This window comes from Aethalodelphis obliquidens, unplaced genomic scaffold (genome assembly GCF_003676395.1).
Source record: "Aethalodelphis obliquidens isolate GAN/ISIS:26980383/991018 unplaced genomic scaffold, ASM367639v1 scaffold7, whole genome shotgun sequence".
Lineage (NCBI taxonomy): Eukaryota > Metazoa > Chordata > Mammalia > Artiodactyla > Delphinidae > Aethalodelphis > Aethalodelphis obliquidens.
The window spans coordinates 36,749,725-36,769,063 of NW_020837951.1; the positions used below are offsets into that span (position 1 = coordinate 36,749,725).

The following is a 19,339-nucleotide window of genomic DNA, read 5'->3' on the forward strand; positions in this document are numbered from 1 at the left end:
TTTACGGAGAATTTCCCTTCCTACCCCGATGGAGACCAGGAACCATGATCCCATGATGTCTTCTTTCAGCTACCTTATTCCTCTTTGGAGGCCCCTTTTCTATTCCATGTGCCCAGGACTGGAGATTGGGTAGAAGAGGAGGGAGAGGTAGGGCACCAGGACCCTCAATGCCCAGGGAATTTCTGAGAGGGCTAAATGGTATCCCCTAGGCTGACTCCCTATGATTCAAGGCATCATATACCCATACTCCCATGTTTGGCCTTCAGGATTCCCACCTAGGCCTCCCTGAATTGGCTTATCTCATTATCTCTCTATGGGTCGCTCCTTTCTTGAAGCCCCTTGCTTTACCTAGTCCTGCACCAATAACTCTATTTCCTTTCACTTTTTTACACACTCGATTTACTGTGCAGCACAATTTCTGTGTTTCTCTCTACAAAGATAAAATTCACACAGGAAAACTTGGATTTCTACAACTGATGTTTATTCTCTGTGGCAGAGGATTCTTTACTTTATCCAATGATACCTCTGTAGGTGATCAGCTCCCTCCCTTGCTCTATAAATTATTCCATTTACATTTGACTTTGTAGAGCTTGGCTATTGCTGTCCTCCTCACTCCTGGGAATACTCTTCAAGGGCCCAGGGTCTTCAGCCCTAACAGGCTTGCTGCTGGTCTTACCTGGTCAAACAGACTCAAGCCCAGGACAGGGAGGGAGGTGTAGACCAGGTTGTAGAAAGTGATAAACCAGGTATCATAAACTGTCTGGAAGAATACCAAGGAGATTTCTTAGACTCTTCTCCAAAGTCTCAGCTCCACCTCCCAGGTCCAAGAGAAGCCCTTCTGCCCTCCACCTACCCATCACCATACCAACCTAGAGCAGGATTTGGATTTCCGAAATCTGACTGAGAAGGCTGACCCCAGACTCTGTTTGGTCCCTGGGTCCCAGGCTGGGGTAAGTCCACATCAAACTTGTTTGTGGCCAACCTGACAAGGCTGATTTAGACCAACCCCACCATGACCTGTACTGCTCCTCCCTACACAGAAAGGACCCAGAGTGGCTGCTAGGGAATGCTAGGTGTAGCCCTGCACTCCCAGGCATGTAAGCCTCTGGGTTCTTTATCTGCTTATGGCATTCAGTAGTTTCTATAACCCTGGACATTTTCTAACACTGGCAAGCAGAACAGACCCGATGACCCTTCCCCAGCTGGGTGCTTCATTCTGGGCCTAGAGAGGGCTCCTTTCTTCACTAACCACAAGAGGTCAGCAGTAACACATAAATACACATATACCTCCCACAAACCAGACTGGCTTTGTTAGACACTAGGGGTAGACAAGCCTACTATTGTCTGCTGACTGGTCTGTTTCCCCTGGAGCCCAAGGTAACAAAGGTAGTAGGGATCTCCCAAGATAATCATTCCTGAGGTTGTTTCTCTTTGGGAATCCTTGAGAGACTCCTGAAAAACTTCTCATAGGAAAAGGGACTTCTCATAGAACATCAACATCCAAGTGTCACCTCTCCCCACTTCTGTGGGGGAGGCTTCATATTCATTAGAGGAAAGATAGGGTGTGTTTGGCAGTGTGGTATGTCTGGGTGAGGAAGGAGAAGTAAAGGGAAGCTGTGTTTCCAAGTATGGCTACAGGTAAATGCCAGAACCAGTCTGTCTGGCAAGACCCAAAGGCCCCTTGAGACTTAGCCTGTTCCATAAAGATTACTCTGGACGCTAAAAACCCTCCCAGACCTAGGAATCTCACCCCCACCCCCATTACATATGTTGGGAAATTCTAGGTCTCTGTGTCATGGAAAAGATGAAAATATCTCATGGGAGAGTTCTGTTGGTAGGAGTCAAGGCCAAGTCAGAGCCAGGACAGAAAAGTTAGTGTTTAGAAATCTAAGGTTAAGTGTAGGGTTAGGAGATGGGATCATCATGGGTGAGGAGTTTAATGGATAGATGACAGCACGTCATACACACGTCTCTAGAGGAGAAAAGGGGTCTGAACTGGTTGAAGTGGGGGGCGATTAGAAAAGACCCAGTTGACGAGAGTGGGGAATGCCACTTGACTTCCTACCTGTGCAGAGAACCCGCTGTAGAAGGCATACCAGAAGTGCACCAGAGTGAAGGCAAAGTTTTTGTAAAAGAAGTAGCTGAGAAACTTGCACATGCGATTATAGGACCAGCGGCCGTGGACCAAGAGTAGACGCTGAAGATAGCGGAACTGGGAGAAGGTGTAGTCGCTGTTGAGCATGGCCTGCATTCCCTCCTGGCCATTGATGCCGACTCCAATGTGGGCAGCTGCAAAGAAACCCCAGAAACGTCTCAGCCACAGAGCTTGTCTTCTGGGCTCCCGGCCTGGGAAGTGTAAAAGGAAGGCTGAGATCATGTTGCATAAGCCCCTTATTTTACCTTTGAAAAACACTGGTGGGCCCAGCTCAAGGTGGCACTTACTTATGGAGTCTTTTCTCCTTAGTGGATTGCCCCTCCCCCACAAGTCAGACAACAACTCCTTCATCTGCCCTTTGTTTCGGATGCTGCCACTCAAGAACGCCACGTACAGCTAGTACTAGAAAACTGTCCTTGATGGTTTTGCACCTACTATAGCCATCTGGGCTCTTCCCTACTGCCCAGATGCTGAGGTAAAAATTTCTCGTTATCTCTCGAAGCCACTTAAATCAATTAAAGATGCAGGATGAATGTCAACCTAACATAGTTTTTAATTACCTAAGTTTACCTAAGGAGCCAAAATCCAACTGTTGGGAGGAATACGTGATGTACATACTTTGTTAGTAAGAAACGAGTTCTTCAGGAAGCTTAAGGTGACTTTTTCTGGATAAAGCAAGGATTATGCTTGATGGAAGGTCAGACTTAAGTTTCTAAAAGTTTTAATCAGTCTGTTGTAATATAGGCCAAATTCTTTGATCTTCTGGTATATACCTATTACATTGCTTAACAGAATAATTGAAACCTCTAAGGCTCTAAAAGCCAATGAAGTTCTAGAAAGTGGGGAAAAGAGCAAGAACACTTCCTAGTATTGAAGCCGAGGCTGGAATATCTGCTAGTGTTTCCAGTACGGGGAGAGAGGTTGGACTAGAGGACCCCTAGATGTTATCCATATCTCACAGAACCACAAGTTGCTGGAGGCTAACAACATTCAGCTGAAATTAGCACCAGTTTCAGCCATTTGCTTCTGTTGGTCCGAAGCATCAGTAAGTTTGCTATTCTTCTCCAGCCAGGGGAGTCAGGGCAAGCTCTTGGGAATATTGCCTCAGAGAGGAAAAGATCCCTGCATCAGACCGCACAGCTAATTCCCTGGTTGGGCAGCCCTGTAGTCTGTCTAACATTGCTCAGCCCTACAGCCTTCAAAAAAGGAACAGACCACGACTCCTGCCCAGGGGTCCTTTCTGTGGGCTTCAATGCCATCTCAGAAAGATGGCGTTGTAGTTGCACAGCCTGTTGTTCTGTGGCTATGCACATGTGTTCTTATTGGAGCCATGGGTATCTGAGTGTGTGTGAGTGTTAACATACATGAATCTGAATGTGTGTGCATGACTGTGGATGTGGGCTGGTGTAATGATGTGTAAACAAGTGGGAACTGAGGTGTAGAGGAACACGAATGAAGCTGCAAAACACTATAAATGTACAATACATATGATATGCAGGAGAGTAAGCCAGCAACACAGTGCCACCCAGATCAGTTTTGCCCATGGAAGAAGGGAAGAGCAAGCCCGTGGCTAGGCACTACGGCCCCCCCATCCCTCACGTGCCTTTGATCATGCTGACGTCATTGGCCCCATCCCCGATGGCCAGTGTCACCACCTTCTTGTACCTCTTCACCAGCTCTACCACCTGGGCCTTCTGAAGGGGTGTCAGCCGGCAGCAGATCACTCCCTTGCACATGCACGCCGTTCGCAGCAGTTCCAACTCCAGGTTCCCTTCTAGAGCGTGGGCCTGCAGCACCAGGACACACCCACATTCCAGGCTGCCCCAAAAGACTCTTGGGACAGAACCTTCCTAGGCCTTCTCCTTCCCCTCCATACTCCCCTGTCAGGCAGAGCTTCTCCCCAGATGCTCCACTCCCAAGGGCAGCCAAGCCCGCAAGTCAGTTCTAGGCATCCTGACCCAGCCTCCAGTGGAAAACCAGTGAGGGTCTCTCACTGGGTCAAATCAATTGACTGGGTTATAAGGCCAAGTGATTTTTTGGAGGACCTGGTTCTGCTCACTTCCCCCCTTCCCCTATGTGATGGGCCACATCAGTAGTGAAGAATTTGGATAAGAAAGGACTATGCCCTTGGCTTCTCTTTCCTCGTTATTCCTGCCTAGAGAAGGCTGGGGAAAGGTGTCTGACAGGCAAGGGCACCTGAAGGAAGGGGGAATAGGGTAACTCATGGAATAGCAAAAGGATCTTGAAATTTCCCTGAAGTGGGTTGGACCTAGGAAAAAAGTTCCTTGGAAGAAGAGAACAGAGTTGTAGGTCTGTGTTGCCCACCAGACTGTAGCCATTGATGATCAAGCCGTAGTTGCCATTGGGCATCTCCTCGGGTATTTTGAAGGGCATTCGGGGATTTGTGGTGAGGTAACTGTTTACCGGGTCTGATTCCAGTAGAGACTCAGGTTTCATCTTTTCCCTTGCTGACCTGAAAGCCAAGAGTAATGGTTAGTGTCTGACCTGAAGCCCCAGAGCTTAGGAAGGAAAATGTGTCCTCTGCAGAGCACCTCCCAGGGCCTCATACTCAACTGCTTTCTGAGACCAGCCACTGCCTTAGGTCCCAAGACCATCTACATACAACACTTCTCCACCTCCACACTCCAACTCCTTGAGCCCTAATGCTTCTTCACAAAATTCTCTCGAATATTTTAGGTTTTTTTGTTTTTCCCTCCCCCATTTCTTCTCTGTTCCTTCTGGTACTGTAGGAGCCATACTGGGTGAAGTGATGGGTGGGAAATCTTGGTTCCAGGGACAGGCTGTGGCAGCTCTCCCATCGTACCTGAGTTCTTGCCGAACAGTCTCATCATCCTTGCCTTCCACGATAAACATCCCATCCATTTCATCCTCAAATATGTTACAGGCATAGGCAATGTTCACAGCAGTCTCTGCAGGGCAAGGGGGAACACAGGTCGCATTTTGGCTGGAACAGGGTCTTTACAGTGTACAGGTACAAAGGCACTAAACAGTGGCCTGCAGAGCCCATATGTCCATATTTGCCATGGATGCAGTCAAAGTGTGTTTTTCGTGAGCCAGTGGAGACTATATTCAAACATCCAGAGGAAAATGTCTACCTGGTACAGACTTGCAAGTTATTTATCAATAACTAGGATCATTCTGGCTTAGCTTTCTCTACAAAGCCTTCCCTTATTTCTTAAAGCAATTCCTATCTGTATTCACTTCCGGCAATCTGGGTATATTTCCTTGAACAGCACTGTGCCTGTTTCTATGCTAGATTTTATGGGGGACTGAGATATATTTAGGTTGTAGTCTTTCCTTTGCATCAAGAAATCTTGAATTTGGAATAAAGTCATACTAAGGAAAACAATTTTTTTTAATTAAGTCCTGAACCTTGGCTACAAGTAGTATCAAAATTCAGAGGAGAGATTGCAATTGTCTTAGAAAGTTTCTTATAGCAAGGCCTTAAAGGATGAGTAAGATTTGTTTAGGGGGAAAAAGAATTTCAAATGGGGAAACAATCCAAACAGAGGGCATAGAATAGGAATTGGTTCGGGACATAATGAAGATATGGTCACATTACGATGGAGATAAGGATGTGTAGGTAGCAACAGATTATCAAGGTCTTGAAGTCCAGACAGTGGAGTCCGACTTTACCATGTGAAGTTGCTGTAGGTACCTGAGTAGAGGAGTAACATCACAAAAGCAGTATTTTAGGAAGGTTAAACTGATGGTTTAATGTAGGCTATATTGAAATTAATAAGGTCAAGAGACAGATCAGTTCAGAAGTTTCTGCAGAAGTACAGCCAACAGGGGACAAAGGCTAAACTAGGGTGGTGGCATAGTTAAGAAGATTTTCAGAAGAATTAGTGGAACATGGTAAGAGAGTAAATCTTTGGGACAACAGAGAGGGTGTAGTCAAAGACAACCCTAAAAGTTTTTAGCTTGTGAGTTCCTGGATGACAGAGGCCATGTCTGACTGAGTCATCTCTGTGTTCTCCATGCCTAATACAGTATCTGGCATAAAGTACTATATATGCTTAGCAAATTATATGCAAGACTGGGAGTGAAGGTGTCCTCTAATGACTTGACCTGGGTTATAAGGTATTTGTCAAATAAATGGCTAAGAAAAAAAGGAAATGAAAAAGAAAAAGAAGAAATGGCTAAGGTGGACAGGGAAGAGAATTGGTCAGGCAAGGAGCTCCCCTTTACCTTGCTTATCTCCAGTTAAAACCCAGATTTTAATTTTGGCTTTGTTCAGGGTGATAATCGTCTCGGGTACTCCATCCTGCAGCTTGTCGTCTATGGCTGTGGCCCCTAACAGCTTTGAACAGAAATATCAGTGAGTGAGGCAAAGGAAGAGGCTCACTGCATTTAGTGGTACCCAACAACTCGACTGGCACCTCAGCATCCTCTCTAGTAAGCTGGCTGTGTCCTGGCGCGAGGACCCCAATGGTATAAAACTCACTACACTCTGCCCCTCAACAGACAGCTTTACAACCACACACTGAAATCACATTTAGAAACATAGAATATAAGGAACCAAAGGGGGAAAAGACTTGCCCAAGTCGTACATGAAGCTTTGTGCCACTTCTAAATCCTCTGTTTCTCAACACACTCTCACTTCTCCCTTGCTTCATAGCACGTTTCCTGGCTTTGGTCTCCAAAAGCAGTGGGTCCCAGACAAGGGATCCCCAAATCCAACTCCAGTTTTTCTTTCAGCTCTAAAAGGGCTTGGGTGAACTTCATTTGTTTGTACCTACTGAGGTCCTCTAAGGTTTTCAAGGCCTTTCCCACACTACATTGAAAGTATGTTGGTCCAACACCATGCCGTCTCTCAGTGATACCCTAATAGTACCGACTGAACACAGGGATGGGCACCGGCACTGGGTCTGAGGAACTGACAGTCGCACAAACTACTGACTGATTTCTGCTAGGCCTCTAAAAGGACAGACTAGAAATACTAACCACAGAACTGACTATGGAAGGAGATTTGTGACCTTTGGGATCTCTGAATTTTCCCATTTGGTATCAGCAATTTCTCTTTTTATAGCAGAGCCTGTATCAATCTGGTCAAAAATCTTGGGGTCATCTGTAACTTCTTTTATCATATTCTATAATCTAAACCATCAGCAAATTCTGTTTGTGCTACTTTTAAAAGTGTACAGAATTTGACCATTTCTCACCACTTCCACTACTTCTATCTGGTCCAAGCCATTATCATTTCTCACCTGTACTATTACAACTACTTTCTTTCTTTCTTTTTTTATTGGGGTATAGTTGTTTTACAATGTTGTGCTAGTTTCTACTGTACAGCGAAGTGGAGTTCCCTGTGCTATACAGCAGATTCTCATTAGTTATCAATTTTATTCATATTAGTGTAAGTAGGTCAATCCCAATCTCCCAGTTCATTCCACCCCCCCTTCCCCCACTTGGTGTCCATATGTTTGTTCTCTACGTCTGTGTCTCTATTTCTGCCTTGCAAACCGGAAAAGCAACTACTTTCTAAATGGTCTCCCTGGGTCTGCTTTGCTCCCCTACAGTATAATCTCAACGTGGCAGCCAGACTGATCATTTTAAAAGCTATCACCTCACTTCTCTGGTTGAACTCTTCAACTGTTTTCCATGGCTTACTATAAGTCTTTATACGGGCCTGTCAAGACCCCTTACTGCTTCTCTGTTTCATGTCCTTTTATTGTCTCCTCCTCACTTACACTGTACCAGCCACATGAGCTGCCTTACTGTTCTACTAACAAATTAGGTCTGCTCCTATTTCAGAGTCCTTGTTCTTGCTGTTCCTTCTTTCTGGAAAACTGATTCCCCAGAGATCTGCTTGGTTTGCTACCTTCTTCAGGTCTCTGCTCAGATGTCTCCTTCATAGTGAAGACTAAGCACCCTATTTAAAATAGCAATTATACTCTACCCTCTACAATACACACACATATGCTGATACTCCCTACCTTTCTTCCTGGCTTTATTTTCTTCCATAGAACTGTCATCACCTAACATACTGTATATATATTACTTTTTTGTCTGTTTTGCCTACTACTACATGCTCAGGGCTTAAAACAGTACCTGGCACATAGGAGGCACTTAACAAATATGTTGAATGAATGAGTGAACATTATTGTCTTGATTATTCCATCAATTAGTTCTGGATCATCTAATTTGTACATTATTCAGACCCTGATTTCTTCCAGATTTCTTAGCTTCTGTGGACAGCTTTGGGATAAGAAACACTACCAGAAAGATGAAATTTACAACAAGTACATTCTTACCTTCTTTATGGATTTCAAAGATCCAAGATATCCTGAATCAGCTTGGATTCCAGTATCTAGTATCCAGAGAGAGCCTGAACCTATGATTTGCTGGAAGCCATTCTCAGAGCCCTTGCTCAGTCTCCTGACTGGTCCCCCGCCCCCAATCCTGCCTCCAATCTGTCCCTGGCTTCCTCACACTAACCGTCAGGTCTTTTTCGATCTCTTCACAGACCATTGATATTTTATCTTCCCGATTCTCCAAAGACAGATAGGCTTCACTGTGCTTCCTGCTCCAGTCCTGGAAGAATGCATTGTCCAGTTCTCGGTAGGCCACCATGAGGGTGCGAAGGCCATCACTGGCAAAATCCTGGAAGACATGTGTGCACTTGGGCTGGGTTAGGGCTGAGTTAAGGAATGACAGAGTAACCCCACAGGCTCCATCTGCCTGCAAGATAGGGTTTATTGGTTAATATCACAGGGCTAGTACCTAGCCTAACCAGAAAGCACCTGTTCAGTTTTCTCAGTCAAACGTCCTAAGGATCGTGCCAGCATAGCTGGGGATAAAGGCTGAGAGTACTTCTGAGAGACAGCAGATTCTAACTTCCACCTGTGGTTAGGTAATTTGCTGTGCGACCCTCGTAAAGAATGACGCCTTCTAGATTTATTTCTTGTAAAATTGGGATAATAATTCACCCTCTAAAGAGAAGATAATGATGTCTATAAGATGAGAAAGAAGAGAGTAATAAAGTACAAAGGAATTCTTATAATAAATAATCAAGGGTGTTACTGTTTTTTTACAGGCTTACATTTATTTATTTTCATCTCTCCCTGCCTTCGTTCATCAGGTATTCAATGGGCATCTCAAATAGCAAATTTGTGTATTTGTCTACAGCTGGGTGGCTCAGTTAATTAGTCATTGCCAGTAGTGTTAATGAGGCCACTGCTGAAATGCTCTCTGGGTGAGTCAGCATCTTTTGCCCTTTGGCCACCAATATATCCTAACCACGCATAGCTAACTATCTTACGGAAGTATACTCTTGGTTATAAGGAAAGCTAGGTGAGAGTGTGGGTAGTTTAGGGCACAATTCATATTTAACTGAAGGAGGGTTAGAAGCAGATTTTGTGTGTTGAGAATTGCACATGAATAACAATTCTACATAATCACTGTTGTTTTTTTTTTTTTTTTTTAGATGCTGCACTGTGCGTGGCACGTGGGATCTTAGCTCCCCGGCCAGGGATCAAACACGTGCCTTCTGCAGTGAAGGTGAAGTCTTAACCACTGGACTGCCAGGGAAGTCCCCATAATAACTTAATAGTGAGCCTCAAAATTATTCACTTTGGCATTATAAGAGCAAATAGAAACAGAATTTATCATCTTGATATTTTGTTCTTAGTTCTCTGTGTAACTCCTGAGTACTTCATTTAGCTGTCAGGTAAAATTAATATAAGGCAGTATCTGCAGAGAATGCTACTCTTAAACCTCTGTACTGTTGGCAGGTGAAGCTATAAAAAGGAAGGCTGAGAGAAGATCTCAAGAGACTTCTTAAGAAGGAAATATCTCCATACTGTTTTCCATAGTGGTTTTACCAGTTTATATTCCCACCAACAGTGTATGAGGGTTCCCTTTTCTCCACATCCTCTCCAACCTTTGTTATTTGTCTTTTTGATAATTAAAAATAGAATCACCATATGATCCAGATCCAGCTCTTCCACTTCTGGGTATTTATCCAAAGAATATGAAATCACTAATTCAAAAAGATACATGCACCCCTGTGTTCACTGCAGCATTATTTACAACAGGCAAGATATGGAAGCAACCTAAATGTCCATTGACGAATGGAATACTACACAGCCACAAAAAGTAGAAATCTTGCCATTTGTGACGAGATGGATGGACCTTGAGGGTATTACGCTATGTGAAATAAATCAGATAAAGAAAGACCAAACACCAAACGATTTCACTTATATGTGGAATCTAAAAAACAAACAAATGAACAAACAAAACACAAACTCATAGATACAGAGAACAGATTGGTGGTTGCTAGAGAAGAAAGGGATTGGGGGGGTGGGTGAAATAGGTGAAGGGGGTCAATTGTATGGTGATGGGTGATAACTAGACAAAGTGGTGATCACTTTGAAGTGAATATAAAAATCAAATTATAATAGTGTACCCCTGAAACTTATATAATGTCATCTACCAATTTTACCTCAATAAATAAATAAATAAATAAATATTCAGCAATTTAAAATATACATCAGCCATTTTATAAATTTATTTATTTTATTTTTGGCTGTGTTGGGTCTTCGTTTCTGTGTGAGGGCTTTCTCTAATTGCAGCGAGCAGGGGCCACTCTTCATCGTGGTGTGCAGGCCTCTCACTGTCGCGGCCTCTTGTTGCGGAGCACAGGCTCCAGACGTGCAGGCTCAGTAGTTATGGTTCACGGGCCCAGTTGCTCCGCGGCATGTGGGATCTTCCCAGACCAGGGCTTGAACCCGTGTCCCCTGCATTGGCAGGCAGATTCTCAACCACTGCGCCACCAGGGAAGCCCCAACATCAGCCATTTAAAAAAAAAAAGAAGGAAGAGATATGGCAGAAACTGATTTTGCACGATACTGATAAGAGGACTTGGCAAGCTTAGCAATACACTGACAGATTCCTAATCCACTCAACGAATACTTTAGCAGCCTGTGTTAACATTATTTTTTACTTATCCCTTACTAGTATGTTTTTTTTTTCTCTTGTGGTGGGAAAACTGGGGCCCTGGGGCCAAATTATGACTGCTGCTTGTTTTTGTGTGACTGTTTGCTGGATTCCTGTCTTAGAGGGCTTGGAGCTGTGCTTCTGCATGAGTGGGTTTCTGGAACTTGACTATTATAGGTGTATCCTCAGTGGTTAATAGATTGTAGTGTTTTAGGCTCTACTATGGGTATCTGTTAAGGTTGGAAGCAGGTCAAAAGATCTGAAATAGTTTTATGACCCCTCTTTGAAGCCAGTCTGTGGAATATATGCTCATTGAGAAGATACCCTGATTCATGAGTTCTGGAAGGTTAAAAGACAAGTTTTCAGAGTAGCCCATAAAACACACACACACACACACACACACACACACACACACACACACACACATACCAAAAAAGCAAAACTGTGGCCTCAGGAAACCAGTATAAGACATAAGAGTTGTCCTATGTGGGACGCTTCAATGACTTTTTCAAAAACTTGAGATACAATGTATGTACCATAAAATCTACCCTTTTAAAGTATACAATTAAGCGGTTTTTAAATATATATATATTCATAAAGTTGTGCAACCATCACTATTATCTTATTCCCAAACATTTTCATCACCTCCGAAGAAACCCTGTACCCGTCAGCAGTCATTTCCATTCCGTTTTCTTCTAGCCCCTGGTAACCACTAATCTACTTTCTGTTCTACGGATTTGCCTATTCTGGACATGTCATATAAATGAAATCGTAAAATATTGGCCTTTTGTGACTGGCTTCTTTCTCTTAGCATAATGTTTTCAAGGTTTATCCACATTGTAGCATTTATAAGTATGTCATTCCCTTTTGTGACTGAATAATATTCACTGTACAGATTTATCATATTTTATTTATCCATTCATCCATTGATGGGGATCTGGATTGTTTCTACTTTTGTGCTATTATGACTAATGCTGCTATAAATATTAGTGTACACGTTTTTGTGTGAATATAAATGTTCATTTCTCTTGGGAATATACCTAGGAGTGGAATTGCTGGGTCATATGACAACTCTATGCTTAACTTTTTCAGGAAATGCCAGACTGTTTTACAAAATGGTTGCATCATTTTACATTCCTGTCAGCAATGTATGAAGGTTACAATTTCTCTATATCCTTGGCAGTGCTCATTATTGTCTGATCATCTTTTCGATTTTAACTACCCTACTGGTGTGAAGTAGTGTCTTGTGATTTTTGATTTGCTTTTCCCTGATGGCTGACACTGAACATCTTTACATGTGCCTTCTGGCCATTTGCTCTCTGACTTCTATGAGTTAACGTGGGGCCAAGCCAAAATGGCCCTAATAAAATAGCACTTCCTCCAACCTATTTCTTCTTTAAAATATTTTTCTGATCTGCCCCTTCCCCATCACATCCCCTGTCCTATTCCCCCAACCCTTTATATATCCAGGTTTAAGGGTAGAAACCCCAGCGAGCATGAATCTGGTTTTCCCTTCTAATGTCAGCAGACTGAAGCCAATCTCTCTTTCTGATATATCTCAAGTCCCAGAGGGTGGAAGTGGGGTGGGGTAGGTAGGTAACCATGGGGATTCTAATCCTGTAAATAACATAGGACGGTGTCAAACAGTCCTCTACACAGCCCAGGCCTGGTGCCTTCTGCTCCATACCCTAAAAGCAGTCTTTTCCCATCATGGCTGGTGGGGTGGGGCCTCCCATACCAGCAGGCCCTATTCTTTTAATTAATTAATTAATTAATTAATTAATTTTTGACTGCGTTGGGTCTTCATTACTGCACGCGGGCTTTCTCTAGTAGCGGCGAGTGGGGGCTACTCTTCGTTGCGGTGTGCGGGCTTCTCATTGCGGTGGCTTCTCTTGTTGCAAAGCACGGGCTCTAGGGTGTGCAGGCTTCAGTAGTTGTGGCACGCGTGCTCCGTAGTTGTGGCTCGTGGGCTCTAGAGCACAGGGTCAGTAGTTGTGCGCACGGGCTTAGTTGCTCCACAGCATGTGGGATCCTCCTGGACCAGGGCTTGAACCCGTGTTCCCTGAATTGGCAGGTGGATTCTTTTTTTTTTCTTTTTTTAAGAAGATGTTGGGGGTAGGAGTTTATTAATTAATGACTTTATTTTTGCTGTGTTGGGTCTTCGTTTCTGTGTGAGGGCTTTCTCCAGTTGTGGCAAGTGGGGACCACTCTTCATCGCAGTGCGTGGGCCTCTCACAATCGCGGCCTCTCTTGTTGCGGAGCACAGGCTCCAGATGCACAGGCTCAGTAGTTGTGGCTCACGGGCCCAGTTGCTCCGCGGCATGTGGGATCCTCCCAGACCAGGGCTTGTACCCGTGTCCCCTGCATTAGCAGGCAGATTCTCAACCACTGTGCCACCAGGGAAGCCCCGGCAGGCAGATTCTTAACCACCGTGCCACCAGGGAAGTCCAGCAGGCCCTATTCTGAAGCAAATTCTAGATGTGACCACAGGACCTCCCGAGCCAGGAATCATAGAATGAACTGTTCTGACTGTGGTAAGTGTTCCCACAACACAATCCTCATCATTCCCCTGGGATCCTGGGCCACCCAACTCCTTCACACAGAAGGTGGCAATGTGGTCAGTGAGAATCCCACAGAATGAGGTAGTTTTTATTCTTCTATCAATTAAAGAGACACAGACACCAATGTACCCCATACTGAAACACACTGACATGGGGACATATATATGGACACAGATACACAGATCCATCCACAGCTTCCCTCCCCTGCAACCTAAACACTTACATCTAAATGTTCCATGGTCACATCTCTGAGGGATCTACAGGATGGATGAAGTAGGTGACAGAGGATCGTGTCTGCACCCTTGCAGAATAACATTACGCGATCTTCAGGTGTCCTCACTAAGGATAAGCAAATTAAGCAAAGTAACCATATAGGTCCATTATTACAAGAACTTGTCTGGGCCACTGAGAGATGGCAGGAGGCTGTTCCCATGACATTTGTTTCTGACACCTTTGGGGGCTAAGCACTCAATGAGTGGTCACACAGGATGAGTGATGTGGTGAGGGCTGGTGAGAATGAGAGAGGACCTTTTGGAACCAGTTTTTCCATGGGTTCAGTATCACCTATGGAAGACTCTGATACAGAATCACATTTAGCTTCTCAAGTCCAAGTTCCAGACCAAGGCCCACACCTAATAAGGACCAAGGATGAAAAATGACTTTCTTCCTCTTCAGCCTGAGGCCCAAACTAACTGAGAGCAAGATAATATTAATTTCCTCTATATTGTCTGCCCCCATTTCTTATTCCAAGTTCAGGCTTTATGGGTTTATTCTCTGTTCTTATCTTGGCTTTGAGGGTTCTGACAAGCTACTACCCAGGATCACTAAATAAGGGCCCTAGCACATGGCAGTAAGCTCACATATGTGTATATAAGAAAACATAAAGGATTATGAGAGAGAAAGTGGGAATGGCTATGTATTTGTATTTGAGGCAGAGTGCCTGTGAAATGGCATGTGGGCAGGAGAAAACATTTGTGTGTAGATAGAGGGGAAAGTCAACGTGTGAATGTATATGAAAGACAAATAAGGGGAGAGGGCCGACTAGGAGGGGCACCCACCAATAACAGACATCCTCTTGCGCACACTGTTGAAGTCCAAAATAGCCAGTAGTTGGTAGATTCTGGTTTCCCCCATTTCGACTACCATGATTGTCTCAGACGTGCGGGAACGGAACACAAAGCCAAAGTTCCTGGCAGCAGTGACCAGGGCACCTTCATCTGGGGACTGAGCCTGGTAAGTCAGCTCACCTGGCAGGAGAGAAGAGAGCAGCCAGAGCCCATAGAGATGTGCAGATGAAGTCCACCCAGAAGTGAGATTGTCTTCCAAGTGGCTTACATAAAGATGGAGCCCAGGAGGGGACATCTTTCTTCAAAATTTCCACCCAAGCCTGGCCCTAAAAGGCCAGGTTGCATAGAACAGGTCAGGTTTTTCATTCTTTCCCATATTCTCAACTCATTTCACAGACCTGAGTTAGTATTACAGAAGTACACAGAACATGTGTACAAACGAAACATAGGCAGTTGCTTTCCAACTTTAGCGGGTAAAGATGGCTCGGGAGATTGTTAAAAATGAAGGTTCCTGGGCCCCACCCAAACTTACTGAATCCAGAATCACAAAATCTGGGAGGATGGCCCAGGAAATTGAATTTTAACAAATCTCCTGAGTGAGTCTCATGCATATGGTCCTACATAAAGTGCTCCTGCATAGGACTGGCTGCACTTTGATGAACACTGCTATAAGGTAATAAGATTGATAGTTTAGTAAACAATTAAAAAATATATATATATGAATGAGTATTGTCACCTTTGAAACTCTCACCCTGGGAAGGTAAATGACTTACTCTGTTGAATCAATCTTTCAATCTGATATTACTCAAGACATTTCTGGAACTCCTCTTTTAGAATAATCCCCATAACCTGAGATATATTTTAGATTATTTCTCTTTTGAAGGTTAATTTGAGTTTTAAAAACAGTTATACATCATCAGAATCTTATACTTGTGAATAAGGTAGGTGGGGGAGTATAATTTTAAGTCAGACATAAGATGTGTCTATGGGATAACAAGATTACTTTCTTGTGTGTTTCCTACCTTGTCACTCAAGGCAGTAAACATAGACAAGTCCAAATATGCTTCAAGTAATACCAACTTGTTGGAATATCAGACCCGGAGAGGCTTGTGGAAGGGTGGGAGCTCATGGGGCCAGAAGACATGAGATTTGGGTTCTTATCCCATTTATACCTTTCTTAGCTATAGGATTTTAGTCGTCACAATGTCTTTTTTTAAAAATTGGGGTATAGTTGCTTTACAATGCTGTGTTAGTTTCTTCTGTACAGCACTTAATTTCTTTTAGCTTCAGTTTCCTTTGCTATAAAACTAGGAGCATTTTTCTTGTTCTGCAGAGGGCTGTTGTGAAGATTGTGGAAGGTAATATAAATGAAAGCAACTTGTAAAATTATAAAGTGATGTACAAATATAAGGTGTTACTCATGGTGGTATTATATTAAGACTACATTGACTTTGAAGGATGTGATTTACTTGGCTGCCTAAATTCTTGTTTGCTAAGGAAAAAAGTCTTCTTAATTTAAAATCAGTAATTTCTGAAAAAGATTTTGATAAATTCATGGATGACATAGTCATATTTGGTTACTAAAGAAATTAGGGTATATGGGGATACCTTTAAATTGTGAAGCAACAAGAGGATGACTCAACTCATCCTTCAGGAAGTCTTATCAGAGGTAGTGGGGTTGATCTTGGCAATAAATCAGATAAACTCTGTGACAGAATATTACAGAGTCTCAAGATCCGAAGCTCGCTAGAGAGCACCAAGTTTGACCCCTATCCAATGAATGAATCTTCTTTAAGACAAAGACGTTGTTTTCCACTTGAATATATTCAGTGACTAGGAGCCCACTACTTATCTTGACTATCCATTCCATTGCTGGACAACTCTTCCTATTAGAAAGTTCTTTAGATTAAACCATTACAAATGATATCAAACCATCCCCCCCGCCAATCAGCCTAGACTCTATGACATATTCTCAGTCCATGAGGCCTCAAGCCCCTTCTCACCTTCTACTTTCTCTTCTGGTATCACGGTATGACACAATGAGAGTGACAGGAAAAACAAGTGTACCCAGCGATCTCCCCTTTTCACTGCTTCCACCAAAGTCTTGTCATAAAATGAAAACTTAGGATCAGCCAGTCTGTTGTAGGAGAAGTCGACTTTTTCTGTTTTCTGGAACACATAAGCCAGAACAAACAGCAGCTTGACACTTTATAGAAGGTCGACCTGGGGGCAATTTCTGGAATGTGATGAAAACTCTTAGGAGGATGGGAAAAGAAAAGGAAGATAAGTGAAAGAGACCCTGTGCTGGTTTCTAAGCCTCTGTGGCTCTGACCTGGTCCATCCATTCACTTGGAGAAGATCCATCACACAGGAGACAAGCTAGCACTGCTTGGCAGACCCTTCTTGCCCTCTTTCTACTCCAGCTATCCTGAATGATTAGTGGCCATCTTCAGGCTCTATTCTTCCAAGTCCCAAATCCATGATAAATCAAACCTGAGGACATGAGAGAGTAACTGTTCCCTATTAGTAAACGGTTTCTGGAAAAAGTCTTGTCTCTGGCTGTCCTCTGCCTGATTTTGGGAACTGGGAAGGGAGCTAGGTACAATGACATCACTGTGTTGCACTATCCCTATTTTACCCCACAAGGGAGCTAGAGAGAAACATTGCAAGACAGAGGCAAGGCTGTATAACAAGGAAGCTTCAGTACAGACTTCTTGTTCACAGACTTCATTTTATACCATTTTGCATACCTGATTCAGCATACCTGATTCCTTCCTGCCTCTAGTCCTCAAGGTTATCGACCCTGCCTCAATCTGTGGACCTAATATTAATATTCACTACCATTTTCCTGGCTATGAGCTTGGCTCCTTTAGATGTTGACTAATGTTCTTCATGTCAGGTAGGCTGCTGGTAGGCACCTGGGGTAAACATTCTTTTCTGGCTCAATTTGGTCCTGAGACTCTCTTATGCCCACCCTGGAGTGCGGTGTTATTAACAGATTTCTCCAGCCCATATCAGAACTCTCAAGGATATTTCACCAGTTCATTGTAGTTGTGGTGCTACCTGGGCTGGGCCCCAATGTGTCAAGTACAGACACAATTGCGCTGCTTGGTGCTATGTTGGGGAAACGGAAGTTTGTAGTGGGCTATACTGGCTCTTTTCTATAACCCATCTAGAGGGAGTTTTGTCATGGTACTGAGGAAGTATGGTCAGGTCCAGAGCCAAGTCCTAGACCTGGCCAACCACAGACTTGTGAGCTCTGGGAAGTTTGTGGGTTTAGTAATTTAAGATAACTCATTATATAGCATCCTCTGAGGCTCTTCTATAACTGGGCTCTTGTACTGGTACATTCTTTGAAACTTAGAAGCTGGTGAGTGATGTGAGAGAAGTTGGAGAGGTAGATATGAAGCAGATCCTGCATTACCATCTTGTATGCAATAGGGAACCATAACAATTTTCTGCTGAAAGTCATATGATCATATAGTCCTCTGGTAGCAGCATGGAGAATATATTGGAAGTAGCAAGACGAAAAGCAAGGAGACCAGTTAGAAAGCCATTCAGTAATTCACAAGAGAAATGATAAACTAGTGACAATAAATATTAAATTAAGGGTATGATTTCAAAATATAGAATTTGATGACATGGATATGACAAGTGAAAGAGAGAAACAGTTAAGAATAATTTTATGTATCCTAATTGGGATAGATGGTAAGACCATTCACTGAGATAGGATACCCAGCAGGAGGAGATTTTTGACAGACTGACCTGGCGATACCTGAAGGACATAAAGGTAATAATGAAAGCAGGCATATATAGTTTTGAAGCTCAGGTAAGAGATCTGAGCTAGTTTCTAATCTCCCCTTCCAGACAAGTAATGTTTGAGAACACTGGACCTGGCTGGGTACAGGACTGAGGCAGGGCTGGCTTGGAGCTGCAGTACAGCATGATCTGAGGAGCAGTATTAATGAATTACTCTGCAATTGAAAGTTAAACACCCAGTTGAATAAGACTGAATGGCAAATCCAGGTACTAGACAAAAGGATGGAAACCGGGGGTATGAGATGAGAAGAAACGAATTCAGAATGGAGGGTAGAGGAGGCAATTGAGGATACTCTTTGGGATTCTGTGACATAGCTATAGATAGTTTTTATAGGATATCTTTAGCTTTGGTCATGGATAGGGAGGGAGCTAAAAAGGTTCTTGGATATATGGATTTGGAGGTCATTAGTAAGTAGGCAGTAGTTAAAGTCAGTAAAAACACGAGACTATAAAGATGGAAAAGAGGTACAATAATAGAGCTCTGGGGGAACATCACTACCTATGGCCAAGAAGATGAGAAAAACAATCATACAGGAAGAAAACACAAGAAGAGAGTTACTTAACAGAAGCCAAGGGACAAGAGAGCTTTAATAAAAAGTGGAGTTTTAAGTGTTAAAATCTGCAGAGAAATAGGGTAAGGACTTAACAACAAGGTAGTCATTTGTGACCTTGGCTAGTTTCAGTGGACATGATAGGACAGAGTCTAATTATATAGGGTAGAATGAAGAATGAATGAAAGGTGAGGAGTTATAAAGACTGCTGTAATTGTCTATTTC

The 19,339-nt window shown here is 43.4% G+C and overlaps 1 protein-coding gene and 1 long non-coding RNA gene across 3 annotated transcripts in view; one reads left to right on the plus strand and one right to left on the minus strand.

The window, feature by feature from the left end:
* Positions 1-19,339, minus strand: part of LOC113619986 (phospholipid-transporting ATPase FetA-like) — a 73,950-nt gene that overhangs the window by 3,306 nt on the left and 51,305 nt on the right. For both annotated transcript variants that reach the window (XM_027105585.1, XM_027105586.1), the window contains 10 exons: positions 16,748-16,913; positions 14,736-14,924; positions 13,901-14,016; positions 8,618-8,782; positions 6,368-6,479; positions 4,980-5,085; positions 4,481-4,628; positions 3,759-3,942; positions 2,066-2,289; positions 677-760 (listed from right to left, as the gene is read on the minus strand). In XM_027105585.1, coding sequence (XP_026961386.1) covers positions 677-760; positions 2,066-2,289; positions 3,759-3,942; positions 4,481-4,628; positions 4,980-5,085; positions 6,368-6,479; positions 8,618-8,782; positions 13,901-14,016; positions 14,736-14,924; positions 16,748-16,913 — 1,494 coding nt within the window. The remainder of the gene's footprint in view (positions 1-676; positions 761-2,065; positions 2,290-3,758; positions 3,943-4,480; positions 4,629-4,979; positions 5,086-6,367; positions 6,480-8,617; positions 8,783-13,900; positions 14,017-14,735; positions 14,925-16,747; positions 16,914-19,339) is intronic.
* LOC113619988 (uncharacterized) lies at positions 694-9,652 on the plus strand. The gene is made up of 3 exons (XR_003432603.1): positions 694-950; positions 8,646-8,740; positions 9,606-9,652. It is a non-coding gene; the product is annotated as an uncharacterized LOC113619988 (long non-coding RNA).